At 47.8% G+C, this 27,019-nt stretch overlaps 2 protein-coding genes across 3 annotated transcripts in view; one reads left to right on the forward strand and one right to left on the reverse strand.

Annotated features, from left to right (window-relative positions):
* Window positions 1–2,692: 2,692 nt before the first annotated feature.
* On the reverse strand, window positions 2,693–18,255 carry LOC136642154 (zinc finger protein 665-like). Of its 2 annotated transcripts, none has more exons than XM_066618411.1 (9): window positions 18,171–18,255; window positions 15,060–15,126; window positions 13,944–14,175; window positions 11,496–11,570; window positions 11,155–11,281; window positions 10,054–10,113; window positions 9,417–9,530; window positions 6,409–6,510; window positions 2,693–5,534 (listed from the first exon to the last, which is right to left on the reverse strand). In XM_066618411.1, the coding sequence occupies exons 1-9, from the start codon at window positions 18,196–18,198 to the stop codon at window positions 3,745–3,747; spliced, it is 2,595 nt and encodes an 864-aa protein (XP_066474508.1). In that variant the 5' UTR covers window positions 18,199–18,255; the 3' UTR covers window positions 2,693–3,744. The 2 variants fall into 2 exon arrangements, with proteins under 2 accessions (XP_066474508.1, XP_066474509.1); XM_066618412.1 differs by lacking the exon at window positions 18,171–18,255 and adding an exon at window positions 15,416–15,458.
* Window positions 18,256–22,324: 4,069 nt separating this feature from the next.
* The window catches only part of LOC136639084 (uncharacterized), a 31,450-nt gene continuing 26,755 nt past the window's right edge, over window positions 22,325–27,019 (forward strand). The window contains exons 1-2 of the mRNA XM_066613108.1: window positions 22,325–22,410; window positions 23,509–24,032. Of these exons, the coding sequence (XP_066469205.1) occupies window positions 22,325–22,410; window positions 23,509–24,032 (610 nt within the window). The remainder of the gene's footprint in view (window positions 22,411–23,508; window positions 24,033–27,019) is intronic.

Raw genomic sequence — 27,019 nt, forward strand, 5'->3', positions numbered from 1 at the left:
GTCATCCAGGATCGGGCGCAGCAGATGGAACGCTGGGTGCAGCACTACTCTGAGCTATATTCCAGAGAAAATGTAGTCACCGAAGAAGCACTGAACAACATTGAGTGCCTGCCTGTGCTGGAAGAGCTTGACAGTGAACCAACCCTAGAAGAACTTCATGTGGCCCTGGACTCCCTTGCCTTTGGCAAGGCACCTGGAAAAGACAGCATCCCTGCTGAAGTCCTAAAATGCTGCAAAGAGATCATCGTCACTGAGCTGCATGGAATCCTCTGTCTCTGCTGGAGAGAAGGTGGAGTACCTCAAGACATGAGGGATGCAAACATCATCACGCTGTACAAGAACAAAGGTGACAGGGGTGACTGCAACAACTACCGCGGCATCTCTCTCCTTAGCGTTGTAGGAAAGCTGTTTGCCCGAGTTGTACTAAAGAGGCTCCAGGTACTTGCAGAGAGCGTCTATCCAGAATCGCAGTGTGGATTCCGAGCCAACAGGTCCACCACTGATATGGTATTCTCCCTTAGACAACTGCAGGAGAAATGCAGGGAACAACGACAGCCACTCTTTATAGCCTTCATAGATCTCACAAAGGCTTTCGACCTGGTCAGCAGAGACGGCCTCTTCAAGATTCTCCCCAAGATTGGATGTCCACCCAGGCTCCTCAGCATCATCAGACCTTCCACAAGGACATGAAGGGCACTGTTGTCTTCGATGGCTCCACATCAGACCCTTTTGACATCCAAAGCGGAGTGAAGCAGGGCTGTGTTCTTGCACCAACCTTGTTTGGGATTTTCTTCGCTGTCCTGCTGAAGCAGGCCTTTGGAACTGCAACAGAAGGCATCTATCTCCAGACCAGATCAGACGGAAAGCTCTTCAACCTCTCCAGACTGAGAGCAAAATCCAAAGTCCAGCTGAAATGTCTGCGTGACTTCCTCTTTGCCGACGATGCAGCTGTCACTACCCACTCTGCCAAAGATCTCCAGCAGCTCATGGATCGTTTTAGCAAGGCCTGCCAAGATTTTGGACTGACAATCAGCCTGAAGAAAACACAGGTCATGGTTCAGGATGTGGACTCACCTCCCTGCATTACAATCTCTGAGCATGAACTGGAGGTTGTCCATGACTTTGTGTACCTTGGCTCAACGATCTCCGACACTCATTCTCTCGATACCGAGCTAAACAAGCGCATCGGTAAAGCAGCTACCACGTTTTCCAGACTCACAAAGAGAGTCTGGTCCAACAAGAAGCTGACGGAACATACCAAGATCCAGGTCTACAGAGCTTGCGTCCTGAGTACACTTCTGTACTGCAGCGAGTCATGGACTCTTCGCTCACAACAGGAGAGGAAACTGAACGCTTTCCACATGCGCTGCCTCCGACGCATCCTCGGCATCACCTGGCAGGACAAAGTTCCAAACAACACAGTCCTGGAACGTGCTGGAATCCCTAGCATGTATTCACTGCTGAAACAGAGACGCCTGCGTTGGCTTGGTCATGTCGTGAGAATGGATGATGGCCGGATCCCAAAGGATCTCCTCTATGGAGAACTCGTGCAAGGAAAGCGCCCTACAGGTAGACCACAGCTGCGATACAAGGACATCTGCAAGAGGGATCTGAAGGCCTTAGGGATGGACCTCAACAAGTGGGAAACCCTGGCCTCTGAGCGGCCCACTTGGAGGCAGGCTGTGCAGCATGGCCTTTCCCAGTTTGAAGAGACACTTTGCCAACAGTCTGAGGCTAAGAGGCAAAGAAGGAAGGCCCATAGCCAGGGAGACAGACCAGGGACAGACTGCACTTGCTCCCGGTGTGGAAGGGATTGTCACTCCCGGATTGGCCTTTTCAGCCACACTAGACGCTATGCCAGAACCACCTTTCAGAGCGCGATACCATAGTCTTTCGAGACTGAAGGTTGCCAATACATGTGTATATGGCATTTATTTTAAAGTACTTAATTTTTAAAGTATTTTATTTTTGGAGGTCTGCACTGTATCCAGCACAAGATTGGGTCCAGAAGTGGCTCAGCCAGAGGCAAGGGGAAACTCTTCCCCTTACCCCCGGGTAAGCCACCACAGCCCCAGTGGGTCTACTTGGACTTTCGCCACCTCAGGAGGTGGCGCAAGTCCAAGAAGAATGGAGTAGCTTCAAGCTGCTCAGTGCTGTTCAGGAAATGGGGTTCTTCCACTCCCCACCCTCCACCCACCCTGGAACGCCTCCCTCCCACCTCCTCTCCACCCTTCCTAGACCCCTGAGTTGGCCAATCTCTGCGGACACAACCCTCCCTCCCCAAGTCGGAGGAGTTTGGATACTGCCTCTGTGGGCCAGTGGGCTTTCAGCAAAGTCAGAGCACATACATGGTTTTTCTCTAGTGTGGCTTCTCTTATGTATATTAAAGTTTGATATTTGCATAAAAGTCTTACCATAGACTGAGCATTTAAAACGTTTCTCCCCAGTATAGGTTCTCTCATGTTTAATAAGATGTGATCTTTGACTTAAGCTTTTCCAAAAGGAAGAGCATGTATATAGTTTCATGTTTGCAAAGTTTCTCTCATAAGGTTTGAGCTAAATGAGTCACTTTTACCACACATAGAGCATGCCTTAGGTAGACATTATGTGGAACAAAAGCCACTCATTGTGTGCCCCGGGTGTGGGTTGGAAGGTCTTTGAGATGCTAGGGAAGTGATATGAGAGATCCATATTGGCTGATACAGTAATTTTATTAGGCTATTTACAAAGCGAGGCAACCTCGAGGCAAAATCCGGAGCCGGAGTCCCTGAGGCAGTTCATGGCTGAACACAGTCAACGTTCTGGCAACTCCTGTGATGCCGCTGGAACCAACCGTATTGGTCTCTGCCTTTCTATTGGACCATTTCAGCGACGTGGAGAGGGGGGATTTGCTGCATGGGTAACAGCCTATCCTCCATACCTACTTTACCCAGGCTTCGCGCACTGGAGAGGACACTCTGTTCCAGAACCACCATTCAGAGCGTGACCGTCTTCCGAGACTGAAGGATGCCAACAAAAGTTACAAAGCGAGGGTACACACAGACAGCTGGAGCAGGACAGTGGCCATGATACACAGCTGCCAAGCCCAAAAACAAAGCAGTAAGCAGTATAGTATATGTTGAAAAGTCATATACAAGTATTCTTAATAATAATAAGAAGAAGAAGAAGAAGAAGAAGTAGTAGTAGTAGTAGCAGTAGCATTTTCCTAAAGCTGGTTACATAGAAATTACAGATATCGCAGCATAGCCAGTAAACACCAGATAATGGAAACAAGGATGGCACAGAGCTCAAGGGCTCCTTCCTGATAAATCTATCCATATGGCAGTGAAGCTGTCCACTTGGCAGGCAATGGTGAAACTTGGAATGCAGGCTGCTGGCTAGCAAGAACAGTCTGCTTTTGGCCTTTCTTTAGGCTAGAAAGAAGAGTTTTCTTGCTGGAACTCTGCTTGTGCTCAGAGATGTTAAGGGCAGAGCATATTTTGTGGCTTCAAGGCCCAATTATAAAGTGTGAGCATTTGTAGGGTGTTTGTCTTCTAAGGATTTTCTTATGTATTAGAAGGTTGTAAGTGCCACAGACTATCTTTTCACAGTCTAAACATTTTTATGGTCTCTCTCATGATGCACAATCAAGTACGATTCATGCTGGTGGCTCTACCCGCAAACTAAACATTTACATAAACAGATTTTTGGACGCATGCAATGAGGCTTGCTGTATGACTGTAGCTTTTGAAATGCTGAACATTTCTATGGTTCTTCCTCCAAATGAATCATCTCATGTTTAATAAGGGTTGGTTTATGCCGGAAGCATTTGCCGCAGACCACGCATTTATAGGGTTTCTCTCCTGAATGGATTCTGTCATGGGTAATAAGGTTTCCTTTTTGCAGAAAACCCTTCCCACAGACAAGACATTTATAGGGTTTCTCTCCAGAATGGATTTTCTCATGTGCAATAAGGCTTCCTTTATTCTGGTAGCTATTTCCACAGGTCAAACATTTATAGGGTCTCTCTCCAGAATGGATTCTGTTATGCTTAATAAGGTGTGCTTTATCTCGGAAGCCCTTTCCGCAGACTGAACATTTATAGGGTCTCTCTCCTGAATGGATTCTCTCATGCTTAACAAGGCTTGCCTTATCTCGGAAGCATTTCTCACATATTAAACATTTATAGGGTCTCTCTCCTGAATGGATTCTCTCATGTGTAATAAGGTTTGCTTTTTGCCGAAAAACTTTCCCACAGGCAAGACATTTATAGGGTTTCTCTCCTGAATGGATTCTCTCATGATTTATAAGACTTTGTTTATCCCCGAAGCATTTTTCACAGATTGAGCATTTATGGGGTTTCTCTCCCGAGTGGATCCTCTGATGTGCAGCAAGGCTTGCTTTGTGCCGGAAACTATTCTCACAGGTTGAACATTTATAGGGTCTCTCTCCTGAATGGATTCTATTATGTTTAATAAGATTTGCTTTATCCTGGAAACATTTCCCACATATTGAACACTTATAGGGTGTCTCTCCTGAATGGACTCTCTCATGCTTAATAAGGCTAACTTTATCCCTATAACTATTCTCACAGCTTGAACATTTATAAGGTTTCTCTCCAGAATGTATTGTCTCATGCTTAATAAGGTGTGCTTTTTGCCGAAAGCTTTTCCCACAAGTGGGGCAATTATAGGGTCTCTCTCCAGAATGGATCCTCTCGTGTACAACAAGGCTTGCATTATGCCGGTAGGTTTTCTGGCAGACTGAACATTTATATGGTTTCTCTCCTGAATGGATTCTCTCATGTGTAATGAGGCTAACTTTCTGCCGGAAGCATTTCCCACACAATAAGCATTTATAGGGTCTTTCCCCTGAATGGATTCTCTCGTGGATAATAAGGTTTGCTTTGTCCCAGAAGCATTTTTCACAGGCTGAGCATCGATAGGGTTTCTCTCCCGCATGGATTCTCTCATGTGTAGTAAGGCTTGCTTTACTCCGGTAGCTTTTATTACACACTGAACATTTATAAGGCTTCCCACCCCAGTGGATTCTCTCATGTGTGTTCAGGACTGCTTTTTTCTTGAAACATTTTCCACAGACTGGACATTTATAGGGTCTCTCTCCTAAATGGATTATCTCATTTGTAATAAGCCTTTTTTCCCCCAGAAAAGTTTTTCCACAGGCCAAACATTTATAGGGTCTCTCTCCTAAATGGATTCTATCGTCATCAATAAGGTGAGATTGCTGATACAAGTTTTCCCCACAGTGCAGACACCTATAACATTTCTTTCTGGTGTCATTTCTTTTATGTCCATTAAGGTTAGAGGATTTTCCACACTTCTGTGTAAATTTGTGAAATCTCTGTCCTAAAGGTGCTTCGCAACTTGAAACTGTTTCCCATCTTCTCTCTGGGTGTTGTCTCTGTTGACTCTTTGCTCTGACCTGTTCCACATTCTCCAGTTCCTGCAAAATGCCTGCAAACAACATCCTATTGGGTTCTACTTGCTTTCTGCTTTTTATTAGAAAATTCTCCTCGTCTTCTACACTCCCGTAGCCTGTTGGAGTGAACAGAGAAAGATGCATGAGTTGGACTGTCCCATGCAGAAATTAACAGGGACATGTCAAAACAGTATAAGATTCTACAGATTTCAAGGAGATCAAATCTATCCATGGCTTTAGCCACAATGGCTATATGTTACATCCAGGTCCAAAGGCAGTATACCTCTGCATACTAATTCCTGGGAAGCAATACCGGAAATGAGTTATTTGCCTATCTATCCAGTGTCTGAGCTTCCCAGAAGCATCTTGTGGGCTTCTATGAGAACAGGATGTTGGAATAAATCAGGGGTGTCAAACCTGTTTCATACAGTGGGCTGAACAGCATTCATGGCACCTGCTGAGGGCCAGAAGTGGCATCATTAAGCAGGAAGTGATGTCATTAAGCAGATGATGGCCAGGAATAAGCACTCGTTTTCAAGTAGGAACTCATCAGCTGCAAATGATGGAAGAGAAAATATACAAATCTAGATCAAGATATGAGAGAGCATAGCCACCTTTTCAGTTGTACTGCTTTTGCTGGGGTGGCACTTCACAGCTCAGCAGCTGAGATGTACTCTGCGAAGGGATGCCCCAGTAGAAGCGGCTTTGCTGAAAGGGTGGCTCTGGGAGCACCCAATTATAACAGGAGCCAAATAAAAAGCTTCTGACAGCCACATCTAGCCCACGGGCCTTAAGTTTGACACCCCTGGACTAAATGGACCTTTGGGCTCTTCCAGCAGAGTCCTTTCCACGCCACTGTGACTACTGTAAGGGTTCAAATGTGCGAACATCCAGGTCCTCAGCCACAGCTAGCTCAAACTGCAGACCGACCAGAAACTGGACTGGAGATATACTATCTATCCACACTGATTTAGTTTACCTATTCCTCACCTGAGCACATGTTTTGACAGATCTCACTTTTCTCAAAACCCTGTTGATCTAGAAGCCAAGACTCCCCTTCTTGTTCCACTTTGATCACCACGTCAGGAAGTTCTGATCAGGCAAAAAGGCATAAGAAAAAGATGTAAACAGGTATTCCAGTCTGGAGTCTAGTGGTGATAGTGAACATAAGAACAGCCCCGCTGGATCAGGCCATAGGCCCATCTAGTTCAGTTTCCTGTATCTCACAGCGGCCCACCAAATGCCCCAGACTACTAGTGAGTAGTTAGTCTCATTACACCATATGTAGTGGTTTCATATGAGCTACCTTTAGCCTAACTGTACATAAGCTGTGGATTGATGGAACCCGTTCTTTGAAGAACTGCCAGTCCTTTTGTTCAAGCCTGGAGATCGGTCTGGGGACAGAAAATCCTTCACAGAGACAGCAGAGGCAGATGTAACTGAACTGAGGGTCCCGTCCTATCCAACATTCCAGCACTGATACAAACAAGAGAACAAACATTCCCTCAGCTTAAGAAGGCCACCATGACTTAAGGAGGACACCATGAAGGCCACTTTCAGGATGGCTGCATTAGTGCTGGAAAGTTGGATAGGATTGGGCCCCAAATTAATGATCTCAACTACAGTATGTACAAGCAAGGATCCAATTTTGGGAGAGCCTATGGCTTGGTGGTCATTCTGGCAACAAGGTAGTCACTTAAAAGCTTCCTTCTAGCAATCTGTTGGTGGGTTCCCTGTTGTTGTTTTTTTTAAAACCCTGCAAGTAGAAGACTAACACAGTAAGGAGGGGACTGAATGAGGATTTTTTTCTACAGATTCCAGTTTTCATTTTGTAGCAAATTTTTTTAAGGTGCCCAAGTATTTAAACATTCTATCCTTCACTTGCTCTCTGAAGCATCTCTCTTGACACCTCATTCTGCTTGTATATACTAGGACCAAGGTTTTCAGACTCCAGAAGAATTTGAGAACCTAGGTAAGTGTGTTTGGGGGAAGGGCTAAGGCAGCAACATGCTCCCCAGGATCACACTGCTGCCAGGGATGGGAGGGTTGTTCTTTTCTTACCAGGTGCCAGCACCATTGTCCTAGGAGGTCCGGGGGGGGGGGGCCTTTGCAGGGTTTCCTGCACCTCCAAATGTTTAAAATAGGAAAAAGAACTGGCACTGCCAATTTTATGACGAAAATCAGAATTGCCTTTTTTTGTATTTTTAAACATTAGGAGATGGGGAGCTCTGAGGGGGGCCTCCCAGACCTCCCGGACACTCCTGGACTCCTGTGCTGGCTGCTGGTAAGTTAAAAGTAACTCCTGGTAAGACTCCTATGCTGGCTGCTAGTAAGTTGAAAGTAACTGGACTCCTGTGCTGGCTGCTGGTAAGTTAAAAAAAAAAAAATCCTCCATTCTGGGGATCGTGCTTTTTGTCTTCCCCCTCCCCCCTTCCCTGTCCCTTAAAGGGATAGGGACAGGGTTTCCCTGGCTGGGGCACCATGACGCCCCAGTTTGGGAAGGCTTGTACTAGGGCCATAGGAGGGACATTTGTACAGTGATTCAATGATGTTGTTACTGTTTGCTGGAATTAAATACAGTGGTTGAAACTAGAACCCTGTGACTTTCAGAAATGGGGATTTCAAAAATGTTTTAGGTTCTCCCACTTTTGTTGGGGCTCTTCAGTCTGGAAATAAGATGATAGAGGGGAGACATGATTGAAAAATATAAAATTATACATGGGACAGATAGAGTGGATTGAGGGAAGTCCCTTTCCCTCATCCACAACACCACAACCAGGAGATGTCCCCTGAAAATGACTGGTGGGGGCGTTAGAATGGATAAAAGGAAATATTTCTTTACCCAGCACATAATAGTGGTGTGGAACTCCTTGCAACAGGATGGGGTGATGGCACCTGGCCTAGATGCTTTTAAAAGGGATTAGAAGATATATGAAGGAAACATCCACAACAGGTTACAAGCAGGACTTTTCAAACTGGGGTGTCGTGATGCCCCAGCCTAAGGGCCCTGGCCTCTACCCGCTTAAGGGGTGGGGCAGCAAGGAGGCAGGGGGAGGCAGCGACGTGATCCCTGGGATTGCATCGCTAAGGGGGCTGCAGGGGCTTGGCTGGACTTAGCCTCCCGAGGGTGTGGGGAGCCCTGCGCAACCATCAGCAGGGCTCCCCAGGTCTTGAAAAGTGAAAGCAAAGTGATCGCACTCCAATTCTGGTTTTGCGGAGATGGGGAGCGATCGCTCCACTTTCATTTTCTAAGCTCGGCGAGCCCTGTTATGCCAGGCTCCCTGCAACCCCTGGAAGCTGCAGGATGCTCTGGTAAGTCCAGTCAAAACCCAAAAGCCCCCTTAGCGACACGATGCTAGGGATCGCGTCACTGCCTCCCCTCCTCCCCTGCAAAGACTTACTCTGGGGCTCGAACTCCCTTGGAGTTACAAGTTACAAGTCATGATCACTGTATACAACCACAGAGTTTTAGGGTTGGCCTATCGCTGAATGCCAGATGCAAGGGAAAGGCAACCAGATACAGGTCTCTTGTTGTCTTGTGTGCTCCAAGAGGCATATAGTAGGCCACTATAGTAGGCATATAGTAGGCCAGATACAGGAAGCTGGACTGGATGGGCCATTGGTGTGATCCAGCAGGGCTCTTCTTATGTTCTTTCAACTATTCAACTATTACCCCTGCACACATAACTGATGTTATAAGCAGCAGTCTGGCACAGAATCTGAGTAAACTATATGAATACACCACAGATTTGCTATATCCATCCCTTTTTCTGAAAACGGCCCCTGGGAAGATATCCATTTCCAGAGAAAACTGGAAGTCCAGAACCCTTTCATATATTTTCTGAGGATGATTTTATAATATCACCAAGTCAGCCTGGACAGGAGCCAGATGTATGAAAAAGAACTTATCTTTCAACCAAAACACTAATGGAAATTTCTGTGCATTTTATCCCAAATCAAATGATTTTCTACCAGTTGGTTTTTTTCTGTTCTCTTACCTGTGCTTTGACCAGATAGATCATCCTTGTCCTCCAAAATTACCTGATCTAAAAAACAGGGCTTGTCCCCTTGTTCAAAATAGGAGATTGAATTGAGTTGAAGAACTCCAAATCCTGTTCAGGAACAAAAGCAACAGCTGCAATCACCTTGACAAGTGCATGAAGACTGCAATCCAAAGCATCCTTCTGAGGGAACAAGAATCAGGGCCTCCAATCCTAACCAACTTTGCAGCACTGATACAGCCATAATGCAGCCCCAAGGTAAGAGAACAAACATTCCCTTATCTTGAGGAGGCCTCTGTGATGGCCTATACATTGCAGGATGCAATGCACGCCCTAGTGGCATGGCTGCTAGAAAGTTGTATAAGATTGGATCACCAATGAATTAAGGGATTTTTCTTTTGAGTAAATGTACATAGAGCACATGCCCAGTATGGATCAATGCTCAACCTTTGGGATTGTGTGGGTTGTCTTTGAAAAGGGGAGACCTGTTTGGGGTTTGATCTCTGTTCAAAATTTCTTGCCAGCTTTTGATCCCCACAGAACTCTTCCCTTATGTGATGCAAGAATTGCCCTAGCCAAACAAAGAAGGGTGAATTTACTGAGATGGAGGCCTGGATGCCATTGAAATGCTCACCTGAGCCATGCACCACTTTGGACTGCATATGACTGAATGCTCCTTCTACAAAATAACTCCCTGCAAACAGAAAACCAGCATGTGAAACAGAAGAGGTTTAGGTCTTAGGAGGCAAGGCTTGGTTAATAACCAAGTCAGGAAATAGGTACTTTCTGGATATCTAGGAAAAAGCTGTGGCCAGTGGTGCCCTTCTCCAGCTTTGAATATTTGCCAACAGTTTTTCTATTTAGATATCTTAAACCATTTACACTCTCACATAATACCAGAACCAGGGGACATCCACTAAAATTGAGTGTTGGGCGGGTTAGGACAGACAAAAGAAAATATTTCTTTACTCAGCATGTGGTCGGTCTGTGGAACTCCTTGCCACAGGATGTGGTGCTGGCGTCTAGCCTAGATGCCTTTAAAAGGGGATTGGACAAGTTTCTGGAGGAAAAATCCATTATGGGGTACAAGCCATGATGTGTACGCGTGACCTCCTGATTTTAGAAATGGGTTATGTCAGAATGCCAGATGCAAGGGAGGGCACCAGGATGAGATCTCTTGTTATCTGGTGTGCTCCCTGGGGCATTTGGTGGGCCACTGTGAGATACAGGAAGCTGGACTAGATGGGCCTATGGCCTGATCCAGTGGGGCTGTTCTTATGTTCATTTTAGCCCAATGTTGCATATACACAACAGGGATCAAATGTGTACACCTGTGGGCCAGGCAAAAGATAGGTTAAGGGACACTTTCTCCCACAGGAACCTGTCCTTGGCCGAAGATCCCTAAACGGGCCTCTGAATCCCTGCTCATTTGATCACTTCTAACTCAGATCCACCTCGCAGGCACTAGAGACAGGGTGGTAGCATCAGTTTTGAAATTCCTTCCCCAGCACATTCAACAGACTCATTCTTGGCCCATCCTCTGTGCAGCTACTGAAGGTGTTTTCATTCCTCAAGGCTTTGACTGCTGCTTTGACTGCTACTGTCACATTTATTATTGCTAGCTGTCCTAGATTTGTTTCTGGAGACAAACAGGATGAACAGCCTTAAAATAAAAAATACTGTACAAGAAGGGGAAAGAGATTTCACTAGACAAAGGTGAGACGAGATCCCCTACCGAGGGAGGCCACATTGTCATAATTCTCCTGCATGACGTCTCGGTATAAAGTCTTTTGCCTGGCATCCAGTAAAGCCCACTCTCCCTTGGTGAAGTACACAGCCACATCTTCAAATGTCACTTGGCCCTGAAAGCAAAAGCAGACAACCCTCCATTTAATCCTTGCTGCCACGGGTGCAGTCCCAGCTCTTCAGCCAGAAAAACATCAGCAGAATCAATTCCTGCAGTTCAAACACAGATAATTCTTCACACTCCCATTACCTGGTACATGCCCCACTTCCAAGACATCCCTGCCTGAATCCACTTACAAGAAAAGCACAATTCCCCCAAATCCCCCATACCTGTTTCAGTTCTGCTGTGGCCATTTCCTTTTCCGGAGAAGGAGGACAGCGTCTGATGAGAGTCAGGGAAGAATTCTGTGGGGGCAGGAAGATTGGGACAATTTCAGAACATGTTGTTATACGCACCTCTGATGCCCCAGAGCCCTTGGAGGGCTCAATACTCCTGACAATTAGGCTGTGTGCAGCCTCCCCTTGTCTCAGAAAGCCTCCCACATGCTTCTGAAAGGCACTTTCTGTTTGTCGAAAAATGGGAAGTGTCTCTCAGAAGCCAGAAGTTTCTCAGGAGCCCTTCTAGGTGTGGGGAGGCCACGTGGCACTTTCGGTTTTTTGTCAAACCAGAAGTGCCTCTCAGAAGCCTCTAACAGGCCTCAGAATACCTCTGTGCCTCAGATAATCTCCTGGGTGCATCCAGGAGGTTCGGTGAGGCTCTCCAGATGCAGGTCAGGACCCACATTAAGTCAAATCTGTGGGTCCTGTGGATAAAGACGGCCCACTGTAAACTAAGCTGGGGAGAGAAAGCAAAAGCCCCACCCCTCCAACCAAACAAAAATTATGCATGAGATGAATAGAGTGGCTAGAAGGAAGTTCTTTTCCCTCATGCGCAACACCACACCTAGGGTCCATTCACTAAAATTGAGTGGTGGAAGAGATAGAACAGACAAAAGAAAATATTTCTTTACCCAGCAAGTAATTGATTTGTGGAACTCCTTGCTGCAGGATGTGGTGATGACACCTTGCCTAGATGCTTTTAAAAGGGAATTCAACAGATTTATGAGGAAAAGTTCATTACAGGCTACAAGCCATGATGGCTATATGCCATCTCTGGGTTGTAGAGGTAGCCTATCTAAATACCAGATACAAGGGAGTGGCAACAGGATACCAAGGATTCTTGGAGTAGGAATCTGAAAAGATTTTCCAGGTGGCCTGGCCACTGGGCAACTTGAAACCATAATTTAGCGTACAGGAAAACTTGTGCTTGCAGCAATTTCATTAGGGTGGGGCACCCAAATTTCCAATCCCTTAGAGCAGTGGTTCCCAACCTGGCGCATGCGTACCCCAGGGTTTTATCAGAAACAGAAAGCAAGATGACAAAAGCAGGGAAATTGGTAGATTTGGTAGTGGCAGGAAATGCTTAGAAGCATGAGAAAAAAATTTATAGGGCAGGGAGATCATCACCAAAGAGGGCTTTCCCTGAGATCAGTCTCATCATTTCAGCAGTAGAATCCTTGGGCGATGCAACAGATACACTCAGGACCCCTGCCCAGCCCACTCCCTCCCTCCCTCTCACCAGTAGCACTGTCCCTTCTCTCAATCGATCCTTCTTCTCACTAATTTCTCCTCCTGCAGTGTCTTTGTCTGCTTTTGCGATCGCTGTCCCAGTTTTGCAGGAATGCTTTTGCAGGAATGGAGTCTGGCTGAAAGTTTTATTTTTGGGGGGTGTCTGCCATGTTTCTACGGTTTATATTCTTGGCTTGCACCCCATTGTGGGGTTTGTTTTTCTCTTGTGAACCCCTCCCCCACTCTGTGATCCAGGACAAAGCCAGATCTGTACTAATCCTCACTTTCCCCTGCAGGAGATCCCTGAACACATGTATAAGCCAGGGGGGTCTAGATGTGTTTTGGTGCTCGATCCTTTGGGGCTCTAATATATTTACAACTTATTTTCACCAAAGAAAAGATCTCACCTCTCCCATGCATCCACAGTTCAGCCCCCCACCCAGCTGCAATGCAGAGGTAATACCTGCCAGGTTGGAGTATGGGTTACAAGACAATGGACGTGATTTTAAAGCACGGATGTTTTAAAATGTGCAGTTTAAAATGTGCACACTAGAACAGGGGTCTCCATACTACGACCTGGGGGCCCACATTTAGCCCTCCACAAGATTTTATCCGGCCTTCAGCAATGTCTGACACTTTTATCAGTTTTAACATGGTTAAAACATTTTATCAGTTTTAACATTTTATCATTTAACATTTTATCATTTAACATTTAGACATTTTATCAGTATTAACAACTGTTTTAACAGTTTTAAATTTAACAAATTTATCAGTTTAAACATGGCATTTTTTTCTTTGAAATTGTCACATTTTGTTATGAATCATATCATGCTGATTACAAAAAAAAAAGATCCAAGTAAAACTTACTCATTCATGTAAAATTCATTTATAAAACTGATTTTTTTTTCCTGGCTTGCAAAACTATATCTAATATACAATGTGGGCCTTGTACTGAAAAGTTTGGAGACCCCTGGACTAGAACAAACAGAAAACAACAACTCACAGATGCAACTTCCAGGCAAGCTCAAGGCGGCCACGGCAGCAGAGAGAGCACAAAAGCTCCTGCTGGTGGGGGATGCCTGGCTAGCCTGCTCCAAAGAACCTGGAAGAATAAAGTCACCAACCTCTTTCAGATGATCTGATCCACTTAATCCTGAATCTTGTTCCTACCTTATCAAGCAGGTTCCAGGAGGTTTTCCTTGTGGGAACTGCTTTGGTGCAAAAGAGGGGGGGGGATGGGAAGAAACTGTAGCCTGTGAAGACCTTCAGATGCCTAGTGAATGAATGCACAAATCGTATGGAAGCACGCCAGATCAGAGCTGGTGTCCAGCCAGGGGATGTCTCTCCTTCTTCAACAGAAGAGCTCAGAAGCAATCCTCTGCTGCTATAGTATGTGATCCTTCTGAAGATACATAATAACCACAGTGATCATGAGGTTGCTTGTCTCAGGGTTCCATCATTGCCTCACCCCCCCCCCCTTTGCCAAACCAGACCTTCCCTTTCTGCGTTCCACAAATGGAAGGAAGCAGAAGGTGAGATGAACTGATCGATTGAGTTGGGGGTGTGTGTGTGTTCTGTCTACCATAGTGACGACATAATCCAAGCCTTCCTACTGCGCAGGCGTGAATGCTAGGGCAAAATTCTTGAATGGAAAGAGGTGGGAAAGCTGCTCTCTCCCTGCCCCAATTGTAGCAGTTTCCTGGTTTGGTTCTCTTCCCAGCACAAGGTTTCCTCTCCGTATCTTGGAACGCAGCACACCCAGTTTGGGCAACCCAAGAAAGTTTCTCACTTGGGATACCTGCCTGAAGTCACATCTGCCGTTACTTCTCTGTGTCCTTTTTTTTCCCCATTGCCCTCTGGAAACTGGAAAGGGCCATTGATCAGAGCCTGGTGCTGCTTGTGAAAGTCTGGATTTGGGGGATGATCAAGGGAATGATACTTGAGAGGAGGTGTTTGGATTGGGGGCGACTGAGAGCCCCATCCTATGCATGTCTACTCAGAAGTAAGTCCCATTATAGTGAGTGGAGCTTACTCTCAGGTAAGCGTGGATAAGATTGAAGCTTGAGTAGGAAGGGAGGTGCAGTGGAAAGGGTAGCCAAGAGGGTGTTTGAGGAGGGGGGCATGGAAAAGGGTGGGTGAAGAAAGGAAATGGGGAAAAATTGGGGTCCAGGTAGAGATGCGGGGTGCTCGGGTAGGGGGACTTGGAGAAATAAAGTCATCACCAAGCACTTGTGATTATGGGCATGCAACATCCCAGAGCACCATGCAAAAAAATATTGATCCTACCTGCTCTGGGAGGTCTTGAGATGAGAGCTGCTTTGGGCAGCAGCTGGGGCAGCAGATGGAGAAGAAACTGTTAAGAAAAGGGGAAGAAAAGTCTTCAGATGCCCTGTGAATGCAGAGATCTGATTGATTTGGGGGCCTCTCTCCTACTGGGTCTCTCCCCTTCTTCCCCAATCCAGCTTAGAAAGAATCAATCAGCTGTGGCTACTTTTTCCTTCTCAGAAGGTGCAACAGGATTGCACTTATTCTGCATCCTGCCTTTCTTCTTGCTGATTGCTTCCTACTCTAGATTTTCCTAGATGGAAAGCTGTCCATCCCCATCACTGGTTGCAAACCCCATCCAGCACTGTATGGATTACGTGGGGAGAAAACCACTGGATCACCCTCTCTTCTCCAGATAGAGCAGTTTCCTGTTTGGGTTCCCAGGGCTCAAGGTTTCCTCTCCGGATCCTGGAATGGTGAGCACCAAGTGTGGGCAAAACTGGCTTCACTCATGACGTGAAGCCACATCCGCCCTCACATGTTTGTTCCTTTTTTCTCCTCCCCCTGTAGCATCTGCACCTCCCAAGCCAGCAGCATCTCCCTACGCTTGAGAGGCTCTAAAGCCCCCATTCTTATAGCACTGTGGTTCAGTCAGAACACTGATTCCACTGAATCATGCTGCCTGGCACATCTGCAGTCACATCTCCGTGTCACCTGTACAACCTTCGTGTTAATACTTGCTTAATGTAAGAGATGCAAACAGTAAACTTCAGGTGTTTGAGAGCCCCGTTTGAGAGCCATCATACTTAAGAAGAATTTAAATTCTGAAATATATTTACTCACCATGGACATTAAACATATGTTTTAATCCAGTGGACTCTCAGTTTATACCAGTAAATAATTATAACACTTGAAAATTTCTAATTTACCTTTTATATTAATTGTGATACAAAATTAATCTCAGTCAATATATTTTGGAGTGCCACGCATTAGATGTCAAAGAGTTGCATGTGGCTTGAGAGACACAAGGTGCAATCCTAACCAACTTTTCAGCACTGGCATAGCTGTGCCAATGTGGCATGCTCTGCATCCTACGGTGGGGAGGCAGTCAAGAGGACCTCCTCAAGGTAAGGGCATGTTTGTTACCTTACCTTGGGTCTGCATTGTGGCTAAGTCAGTGCTGGGAAATTGGTTAGGATTGTGCCCACAGTTTGGTCACCCCTGTGTTAATACATTAGCCAAAGTCCCTCTAAGATCTTCAGAGCTGGGCTTTATCTAGATAAGGCATCAGACTTTTACAGCTGATTCTCCCTCAGATCAGAAGAGGAAAAAAGTGTGAACCTGCTGATCAGAGTTATGAAGACCTTATCTTTATCAAGATAAGGCTTCAGAGATTCACAGCTGCTTGGTTCTCCCTTAAATCAGAAGACCCAAAGGAGTGAACCCTCTGATAAGAGTGACGCCACTGAAATAACTGAAACCCTTTTAAATAATACTGTACGGACTGCAAGCATAACCTCCTGGAATAAAAGTACAAAGACTCACCCTGAAGATCTGACATATAGCTCCTTATTTTCCTGCTTTCCAGATGGTTCAAAAGACACAGAAAGGAAATTAGCATTTCAAAAGAACTAGCATTTCAAAGGAACATGCATTTCAAAGGGTATTTCAAGGGAACTGTAACTTGTTACAGCCCAATATTCTGCAACTCTGCTTGTGATGATGCAGCCACTCAATGCAGCTCCCACTGTAGTTTTGGTATGTTGAAGCCACTTTTGGGTAAGGGAACATTTGCTTCCTTGTCCCAAGGTACGTCCCAGCAGCTGCCATGGGTCAACTCAGATATGCGCCAACTCTGTAGATCAGATGGATCAGGCACATGAAGGGAGTTAGGATTCGTGCAGGCACCGCTGCAGTCAAACGCACCCCCTTCCCAGGCCTGATCTACCCTCCTCCTGCCCCGTTGCCTCCCCCTTCTGCCAACCCCTGCCCTGTCCCCACCTCCCTCCTGACCCTTGTGTGAACCTACTGATAGTGGCAGGTGACTGCTCCCCATCATCTTACCTCCCTGGAGAGGCATTGCCACTAGGAATGGACAGTACTAGGCTAATTGGACCAGTGGTCCAACTTCATTTTAAAAGACAGACAGACCACTTTATATGAGATGGCATCACTGTTGCTCGGAATCTGGTTTGGCAAGACCCCTGACTGAGCTACTGGTAACAGCATCCTTTGGGGCAGTGGTGTAGCTAATGAACATGTAGCTCAGTGCAGAGCTCAAAATAATACCCTGGAAATGATGTCACAACCGAAAGTGACGTCACACCTGGGCTTTTTAAAAAAGTGAAAATTGGGGGGAAACCTGCCTCCTCCCTTCAGCAGTTCATCACCCACTTGATCCGCTACCTTCTCCCAGCCAGTGGCATAGCTAAGGCATCTATCTGCTACCTGGGATCAAAGAAGATTTTGCAGCCCCACCCCCAGACAAAATAAAATTTAATTAATAAATAAAAGTGTGCCCCTTTTTGTTTAGAGATACTGTGCTGGAGTGAAGAGGGATGGTTATTCTCCCCTGCTAAATATAAGAGCACCACTAGAAAAAGTGCCTCTTTTCCAGTTAGCAGGAGTAGCTGTATTATGATATATGGAAATGAAAGCCGGCTCATATTAACACCTTATTGGTTCCATGCTGTATCATTACATCTCATTGACTCTCAGAACAATCAGTCTCGTGGATCAGTTTTAAGAAAATCCACCTTTTGTTCCATAAGGCAGTTGCGTTTTTGTTTTCTGGTTAATTGGCCATAACTTTTGATAGAATAGAGATATTCCAATGGGGTTTGTTTCATTGCATTCTCCATTAAATTACCTTTCCAATGACATATAACATGATGGTATTATTCATACATACCAATTTTTTTCACAATTTTGGCCACTAATGTCAAGTTCAGCTTGTTGCCCCCTAAAGCTCATTGCCCAGTGTGACTGCTACCCGCTGTACCCCCTTAGCTACACCACTGCTTTGGGGCAACCCACAGAGAAGCTTTGTACTTGGAACAGTTGCAATGTGGCATAACCTCAAACTCCTTGGTTTCTGGAAGCAGTTGGTCCTGCACTTTTGTGAATGCTCACCCTGGTCTTCAGGCCATTTTCCATACATAGTTGAAAGACAGAGAACTGCCAGCTGGGCTGCTCATCCTGGCTGTTTGGGACCTTCCCCTTGGGGTTGAAACATAGCCACATAATAGCCATTTAGGGCGCAATCCTAACCCCTTAAGTCAGTACTTTCCAACACTGGCATAGTGTGCTACATAGTGTGCTACATCCAATGGGATGTGTGCTACATCCTGCAGTTGGGTGTCACTCACAGACGCCTCCTCAAAGTAAGGGAATGTTTGTTCCCTTACCTCAGAGCTGCAGTGCCCTTATGTCAGTGCTGGAAAGCACTAACATAAGGGGTTAGGATTGCACCCTTTATTTTCTCTATAAACTGCTTTGTGAACTTTTTGTTGTTGAAAAGCAATATATAAATGTCTACCATCAGCGGCAGTATATAAATGTCTACCATCATCAACAATTTATTCCGTTGTCGAAAAGCAGTATACAAATGACTACCATTATCATCATCAGCAGTATCTAAATGTCTACCATCATCAACAATATATACATTCCTTCTGGTAAGCAGATCCACAAGCAAAGAGCTACTGTAGCAGGGAGGTCCTGGAGGCCAAATTTAGGCTTTTAGGCAGGAAGCTGAAAGCCAGGACCTCAAAGGTAGCGTTCTCTGAAGTGCTACCTGTTCCACGCGCAGGGCCAGCTAGGCAGGCGGAGATCAGGGGTCTCAATGCGTGGATGAGACGGTGGTGTAGGGAGGAGGGGTTTAGATTTGTTAGGCACTGGGGAACGTTTTGGGACAAGCGGGGTCTGTACAAGAGGGACGGGCTCCATTTGAACCAGAATGGAACCAGACTGCTGGCGCATAACATTAAAAAGGTGGCAGAGCAGCTTTTAAACTGATCCCTGGGGGAAGGCCGACAGGAGCCGAGGGGCATCCGGTTCGGGACTCCTCATCCCTATGGGATGAGGATGGGGAGGTTAGAGAACAACAAGACAAAGGCAGGGTAGGAGAAGAAATTGGGAAAGGTAGGGTGATGGGATGTGATAAACGGTTTGGCACAATGAGAGGATGCGGGGACAAAGGAGCGAATAAGCAGCCCATCCTGGGGCATTCCGTGTATAAATGCTTTTATGCGAATGCCCGAAGTCTACGAGCAAAGGTGGGAGAACTGGAATGTCTGGTGACAAGGGAAAATATTGACAGAGTGGGCATAACGGAAACCTGGTGGAATGCGGAGAATCAGTGGGATACCGCAATCCCGGGCTATAAACTCTACAGGAGGGACAGGCAGGGGCGTGTTGGAGGTGGGGTGGCCCTTTATGTTAAGGAAGGGATAGAATCCAGCAAAGTAGAGATTGAAGGTGGGTCCGACTCCACCGTAGAATCTCTGTGGGTTAAATTACCAGGCTTGTGCAGCGATGTAATACTGGGGGCGTGCTATCGTCCTCCAGACCAGAAATCTGATGTGGACCTTGAAATGAGGAAACAGATCAGGGAGGTGACAAGGAAGGACAGGGTTGTAATCATGGGGGACTTCAATTATCCTCATATTGACTGGGTCAATTTGTGTTCTGGTCACGATAAGGAAACTGGATTTCTTGACGTGCTAAATGACTGTGGCTTAGATCAGCTAGTCAAGGAGCCCACCAGAGGACAGGTGACTCTGGATTTAATTTTGTGCGGTACGCAGGACCTGGTTAGAGATGTAAACGTTACTGAGCCATTGGGGAACAGTGATCATGCTGCGATCCGTTTTGACGTGCACGTTGGGGGAAGAATACCAGGCAAATCTCTAACAAAAACCCTTGACTTCCGACGGGCGGACTTCCCTCAAATGAGGAGGCTGGTTAGAAGGAGGTTGAAAGGGAGGGTAAAAAGAGTCCAGTCTCTCCAGAGTGCATGGAGGCTGCTTAAAACAACAGTAATAGAGGCCCAGCAGAGGTGTATACCGCAAAGAAAGAAGGGTTCCACTAAATCCAGGAGAGTGCCCGCATGGCTAACCAGCCAAGTTAGAGAGGCTGTGAAGGGCAAGGAAGCTTCCTTCCGTAAATGGAAGTCTTGCCCTAATGAAGAGAATAAAAAGGAACATAAACTGTGGCAAAAGAAATGTAAGAAGGTGATATGGGAGGCCAAGCGAGACTATGAGGAACGCATGGCCAGCAACATTAAGGGGAATAATAAAAGCTTCTTCAAATATGTTAGAAGCAGGAAACCCGCCAGAGAAGCGGTTGGCCCTCTGGATGGTGAGGGAGGGAAAGGGGAGATAAAAGGAGACTTAGAGATGGCAGAGAAATTAAACGAGTTCTTTGCATCTGTCTTCACGGTAGAAGACCTCGGGCAGATACCGCTGCCCGAACGGCCCCTCCTAACCGAGGAGTTAAGTCAGATAGAGGTTAAAAGAGAAGATGTTTCAGACCTCATTGATAAATTAAAGATCAATAAGTCACCGGGCCCTGATGGCATACACCCAAGGGTTATTAAGGAATTGAAGAATGAAGTTGCAGATCTCTTGACTAAGGTATGCAACTTGTCCCTCAAAACAGCCACAGTACCAGAAGATTGGAGGATAGCAAATGTCACGCCTATTTTTAAAAAGGGAAAGAGGGGGGACCCGGGAAACTATAGGCCGGTCAGCCTAACATCCATACCGGGTAAGATGGTGGAATGCCTCATCAAAGATAGGATCTCAAAACACATAGATGAACAGGCCTTGCTGAGGGAGAGTCAGCATGGCTTCTGTAAGGGTAAGTCTTGCCTCACAAACCTTATAGAATTCTTTGAAAAGGTCAACAGGCATGTGGATGCGGGAGAACCCGTGGACATTATATATCTGGACTTTCAGAAGGCGTTTGACACGGTCCCTCACCAAAGGCTACTGAAAAAACTCCACAGTCAGGGAATTAGAGGACAGGTCCTCTCGTGGATTGAGAACTGGTTGGAGGCCAGGAAGCAGAGAGTGGGTGTCAATGGGCAATTTTCACAATGGAGAGAGGTGAAAAGCGGTGTGCCCCAAGGATCTGTCCTGGGACCGGTGCTTTTCAACCTCTTCATAAATGACCTGGAGACAGGGTTGAGCAGTGAAGTGGCTAAGTTTGCAGACAACACCAAACTTTTCCGAGTGGTAAAGACCAGAAGTGATTGTGAGGAGCTCCAGAAGGATCTCTCCAGACTGGCAGAATGGGCAGCAAAATGGCAGATGCGCTTCAATGTCAGTAAGTGTAAAGTCATGCACATTGGGGCAAAAAATCAAAACTTTAGATATAGGCTGATGGGTTCTGAGCTGTCTGTGACAGATCAGGAGAGAGATCTTGGGGTGGTGGTGGACAGGTCGATGAAAGTGTCGACCCAATGTGCGGCGGCAGTGAAGAAGGCCAATTCTATGCTTGGGATCATTAGGAAGGGTATTGAGAACAAAACAGCTAGTATTATAATGCCGTTGTACAAATCTATGGTAAGGCCACACCTGGAGTATTGTGTCCAGTTCTGGTCGCCGCATCTCAAAAAAGACATAGTGGAAATGGAAAAGGTGCAAAAGAGAGCGACTAAGCTGATTACGGGGCTGGGGCACCTTCCTTATGAGGAAAGGCTACGGCGTTTGGGCCTCTTCAGCCTAGAAAAGAGACGCTTGAGGGGGGACATGATTGAAAATCATGCAAAATTATGCAGGGGATGGACAGAGTGGATAGGGAGATGCTCTTTACACTCTCACATAACACCAGAACCAGGGGACATCCACTAAAATTGAGTGTTGGGCGGGTTAGGACAGACAAAAGAAAATATTTCTTTACTCAGCGCGTGGTCAGTCTGTGGAACTCCTTGCCACAGGATGTGGTGCTGGCGTCTAGCCTAGACGCCTTTAAAAGGGGATTGGACGAGTTTCTGGAGGAAAAATCCATTATGGGGTACAAGCCATGATGTGTATGCGCAACCTCCTGATTTTAGGAATGGGTTAAGTCAGAATGCCAGATGTAGGGGAGAGCACCAGGACGAGGTCTCTTGTTATCTGGTGTGCTCCCTGGGGCATTTGGTGGGCCGCTGTGAGATACAGGAAGCTGGACTAGATGGGCCTATGGCCTGATCCAGTGGGGCTGTTCTTATGTTATGTTCTTATGTTATGTTATAAGCAGGCGAGTTTCCTCTCAGACCTGACACGGTGTTAACAAGTGTCATGTATACATTCCTCGGCCCGGTGCATATGGCTTGCGGCAGCAGCCACTACCGTGCCCACAGTAGTGCCCCCAGCATCCCACATGGGTAGCAAGTCTGGATGAGATAGGAAAATGTAAGATCCCATGAAATCTCTGGGCCTCTTTTGAAATCTGAGGTGCTAACAGCTCAGATTGACCTGAGATTGACCACAATGGCAGGTGTATGGAAAAACACATGGCTGTGGATATGTTACACTTGCATATGTTACACTTGCATATGTTACACCTCCAGGCAAGGTGTTGATAAACAGAAAATAATCAGGAACATGAAGAGAGATCCCCAGCAGGACACCAGAGTGCTGCAAAGGACTCTGAAGTCAGGGAGGACTTGGGCTTGCCACATCTCTGACCTGCTAGGTTTTAAAGAGCTAAATTTGGCCCAGAAAACCAAAGCAAAGGTGTCCAATCTGCTTTGCGACACAAAAACTGGCCATGGTGCAAACAGCCTTCAATTCAGTTGACCCCACAGGCCTCGCATCCAAGTACATGGAGGAAACCACAACAGAACACATTTCCATGCGCAAGAGAGCGTTTTGTGCATGCATGCCCACTAGGCCCCATAAAGTAGGTGCCCAAGGTGACCTGGTGCCATCCCTGTTGGGATGCCAATGCAGAGAAGGCCAGCAAACAGCCAGACGGGGGAAATGATTATGTTATGCCTGGCATTGATTTTGACACTGTGGCTGTTATTGATCAGTTATTTACTCTGCAACTTAACGGTGGATTTCTTAATGCCACAAGTGCTAAGATCCTTTTTTTCACGCATCACAATCTAAACATGATTTAAAATGATAGAAGGCTGTAGGTAGCCTGCTGCCTCCCTAGGCAAGGCTGGCCCACCCATGAGGAGAACTGAAACAGTTGCCTCAGGCAGCAGGTTGGTGGGGAATGCTCATCTCTGCCTACTTGCCTGCACTGCTCCTCCTTCGCCTTCCACAGCCTGGGCGGGGGGGGGGGTGGAGAGAGGGAGGGGGAAAGGGATGGAGGGATGACCGAGCCATGCCAGTGGCTGAACCGCATCGCAGCCCAACCTGGAGCTGCGCGTGGTGCCTGCTGTGGTGGGGAGACGCGAGGGTGAACTTCTCCTGCGGGGAGGGGGGGGCTGAGCTCCCGGGGACCAGGTGTCGAGTGCTGCCGCCTGCAGGGGCTGCCTTCTCCCTCCCTCTGCGGGCCGCCAGCGCCAGCCCCGGGACTGGGGGAGCAAAAGGGGCAGCGCAGGCGCCTCGGGGCCCCGGAGCTCGGCGGCCCTTGCCCGGGAGACCGCTGGGCACGCCCGCAGCCTCCCCGGGCGGCGCCGGCCGCGAGCCGCGCTCGCCCCGCGCTCTTGCCTGGCCCGCCCCCGGGAGCGCCCGCGCTCCGTCTGGGCGCCCACCAGGCGGCGCCGGCTCCCCGGCAGGCGCGAACTCATGGCTGAGCCACGGTCCGCATCCCTGCCGCGGACACACCCGCTGCGCCAACGCGCCGCCCCCGAAGGCGGGCTGCTCCGGCCGCCTCTTAGCTCTGTGGCCGCGTCACGGGGTTCTCCTGACGTCACTGCTGCGCAGCTCCAGCCCCGCCCTCCCCAGGTGCGCTACCTGCGCTCCACCTGCCCGGGCTCTTCGCAGCGCCCCTTCACGTGGGCTGCACCTGTGACGCCAGCGGGGTGCCCCGCCTCCCCCCTCATCGCAGGCAGGCAGGAGAGGAGGGGGAGGCGCTCCTTTGCCCCCCACCTAGACCCATTTCCCCTTCCTGACGCCACCTCCGGCTGGGTGACTCTCCTCCTGCTAGGAGCCTCCTGGAGAGAGGGAGCCAAGAGGTCCCCCCAAGCAGGACTGGTCTGACCTGTGCCTGCTGGTGTAAGTGAACAGCAATCCCCAAGGAGGTGTCCCTGCCTGCAGCAGTCCAGCAGGGCACGTGGGGCTCTGCACTCTTCACCCCTTTGCAGCCTGTCAGGTGCCTCCAGTTCCCAAAATGAGGGCACCTGGGCTGGGCTCCAGACACACAGGCAGACCCAGATGGGGTGCTTCACAGCTCCAGGGAGCTGGCCACAAGAAGGCCCACTTGCCCACAGAACCTGTGCAACACCATGAAAAGCCCCCCATCCCAGGCCCTGAAATCCAAGGGCAGAAAGGGAGAGAGTCTGCCAGTCAGCTAGCCAGCCCCTGTGTCCAGCGCCTCTGTCTTTGAAAGACATCTGGGCCATCAGGTGCCATCCCCACCACCTCCTGTGGCAAGGAGTTCCACAGGCCAATCAGAGGCAGGCAACCACTGTCCAGACTTCCCTTTCAGCACCCCTGTCTGTCCAACCCACTTTGAAAGACGTCTAGGCTGTCAGGTGCCATCCCCACCACCTCCTGTGGCAAGGAGTTCCACAGACCAATCAGAGGCAGGCAACCACTGTCCAGACTTCCCTTTCAGCACCCCTGTCTGTCCAACCCATGTTAAAAGGCATCTAGTCTGCTGGATTATACCCAGGAGCTTTTGCATTCAGAACAGATGAACTACACTAACTATCCCCACCCCTCCAAGTTAAGGTGCATAAGCAGGGTGAATCAATAGACAGGAATGTCATCAGGTCTTACTAGACCCAGGGAGTGGCTTAACCAGTGGACACAGGACTGGGTCCTGAAAAATTATTGGAGGGACAGGGCGCAAGCTGTCAGCCTATGCAGCAGTGTGTGCATGCATATATGTTGGAGCAGTAGAGGAGCAGCTAGGCAAAGGCAATTGTTTGCAGGAGACTGCTGATCTCCCAGAAGTGGGGCTTTGGACTCAGAAGGTGGCATAGGGCAGGGCCTCTAGGAAAAATTTTACCAGGGGGTATGAAGTTTCTTTTGGGCCCCTTTGCAAAAGGGGAGGGGTGAAACAGGGGGAAGGTGGTGATGGGTGTGCAAAATGGGGACAGGGAGGGGCAAAACAGGGTGGGGGAGGGTGGAGACAGCTGGAAAAGTCTTTGGAGCCCAGGTATACCCACCCATCTGGCATCACATTCCTAAGCTATGCACTCCTAAGTCTAACCAAACACACTCCTAAGTCTCTCTAAAATCTTTTAAATAAAGAAAATCATGCAGAAAATTAACATCATTATAATAAGGCTCACACCAGAAAGGAAAGTGTCCTCTGCATACCAAAACTTGCTTCTGCAGCAACTGTAGCTCCGCAGCTATGTCCCTGAGCTCCTATACTCTCCTTCATGGCAAGCAGATCCACAAGCCAAGGAGTTATTGTTGTAGGCCAGGAATGTAATATTCCAGGAAATTTCTGGGCCCCCTCCATTGGCTCCTGGGCCCCCTTTTTGACCCTGGGCCCGGGTACAAATTAGTTCCTCTACTCCTATCTCCTAGGCCCTGCTCCTGTTCCCTGGATTGAGAAAAGAAGGGGGTGGGACCCAATGGAAGAGAAAGTCTGGAGGAGAGGAGAGTGAGTAGACCAGGGGTGCCCAAACCCTGGCCCTGGGGCCACTTGCGGCCCTTGAGGCCTCTCAAAGCGGCCCTCAGAGAGCTCCCAGTCTCCAGTGAGCCTCTGGCCCTCCGGTGATTTTTTGGAGCCCACACAGGCTTGATGCAACTGCTCTCAGCGTGAAGGCAACTGTTTGACCTCTCGGTGAGCTGTGGCATGAGGGCTCCCTCCACTGCTTGCTGTTTCACGCCTGTGATGCAGTAGCGGCAGCAAAGGAAAGGCCAGCCTTGCTTTGTGCAAGGCCTTTTATAGGCCTTGAGCTATTGCAAGACCTTCATTCATTCATAGAAGTTCATCTTTAATATATTCAATTATGTAAATGTATGTAAATTTATTCAGATTTGAAATGTAAATTAATTCTTTTTTCCAGGCCCCCAACACAGTGTCAGAGAGACAATGTGGTCCTCCTGCCAAAAACTTTGGACACCCCTGTTTTAGAGAGTCATAGGAGTATGTCTGGTTTTCTGTATTACTGTATCTAGCTGGCAACACTGTGAGGGCTGGCAGACCTGGGCTCCTCATCACGGAAACCAGGTAGACTTGGGTTCCAAAGACTATTCTGGCTGCTGCCATCCTGTCCTGCCCTGTTTTGCCCCCTCCCCACCCCCATTCTGCCCATACCCATCACTCCTCCCCCCATTCTTTTCCCCTCCTCCTTTGGGAAGGGGCCCCAAAGAAACTTTCTACCCCCGATAAAATTCCTCTCAGAGGCCCTGGTCATGCCTCTGCCAGAGTTCCCCTGCAAGCGAGGTCACAGTAAAAGAGCCCCATGCTTTTAGGAGCAACTGTTAAAGGGGCTCCCACCAGGTAGCTTGTCTTACTAGCCCTTTGAATTTCTCCCTGTAATGTAGGTGTTCAAGTCACAGAGTCTCTAGCAGGAACAAGGGACATTGGTGAGCAAGCAACAAGTTTTCCAACACAGGCAAGCAAGGATTTCACAGGTCAACTAGATGGGGACAGTCGGTGGGGGAACACACATTCCAGAGTGGAATGGTTGGCAACCTTCAGTCTGGAAAGACTATGGTATAAGCCTACAGCACCCGGTATTCCCAGGCAGTCTCCCATCCAAGTACTAACCAGGCCTGACCCTGCTTAGCTTCCGGGATCAGGCATCAGAGATTGGGCATGTGCAGGGTAACAGTTGCAATCTAGAATGGAATATTCTGCAGAGTTAGCACTGTATCTTCTCCAACAGCAGTGGCCTAACAGACTAGAAA

This window comes from Tiliqua scincoides, chromosome 2 (genome assembly GCF_035046505.1).
Source record: "Tiliqua scincoides isolate rTilSci1 chromosome 2, rTilSci1.hap2, whole genome shotgun sequence".
In the NCBI taxonomy this organism is placed as follows: Eukaryota; Metazoa; Chordata; class Lepidosauria; order Squamata; family Scincidae; genus Tiliqua; species Tiliqua scincoides.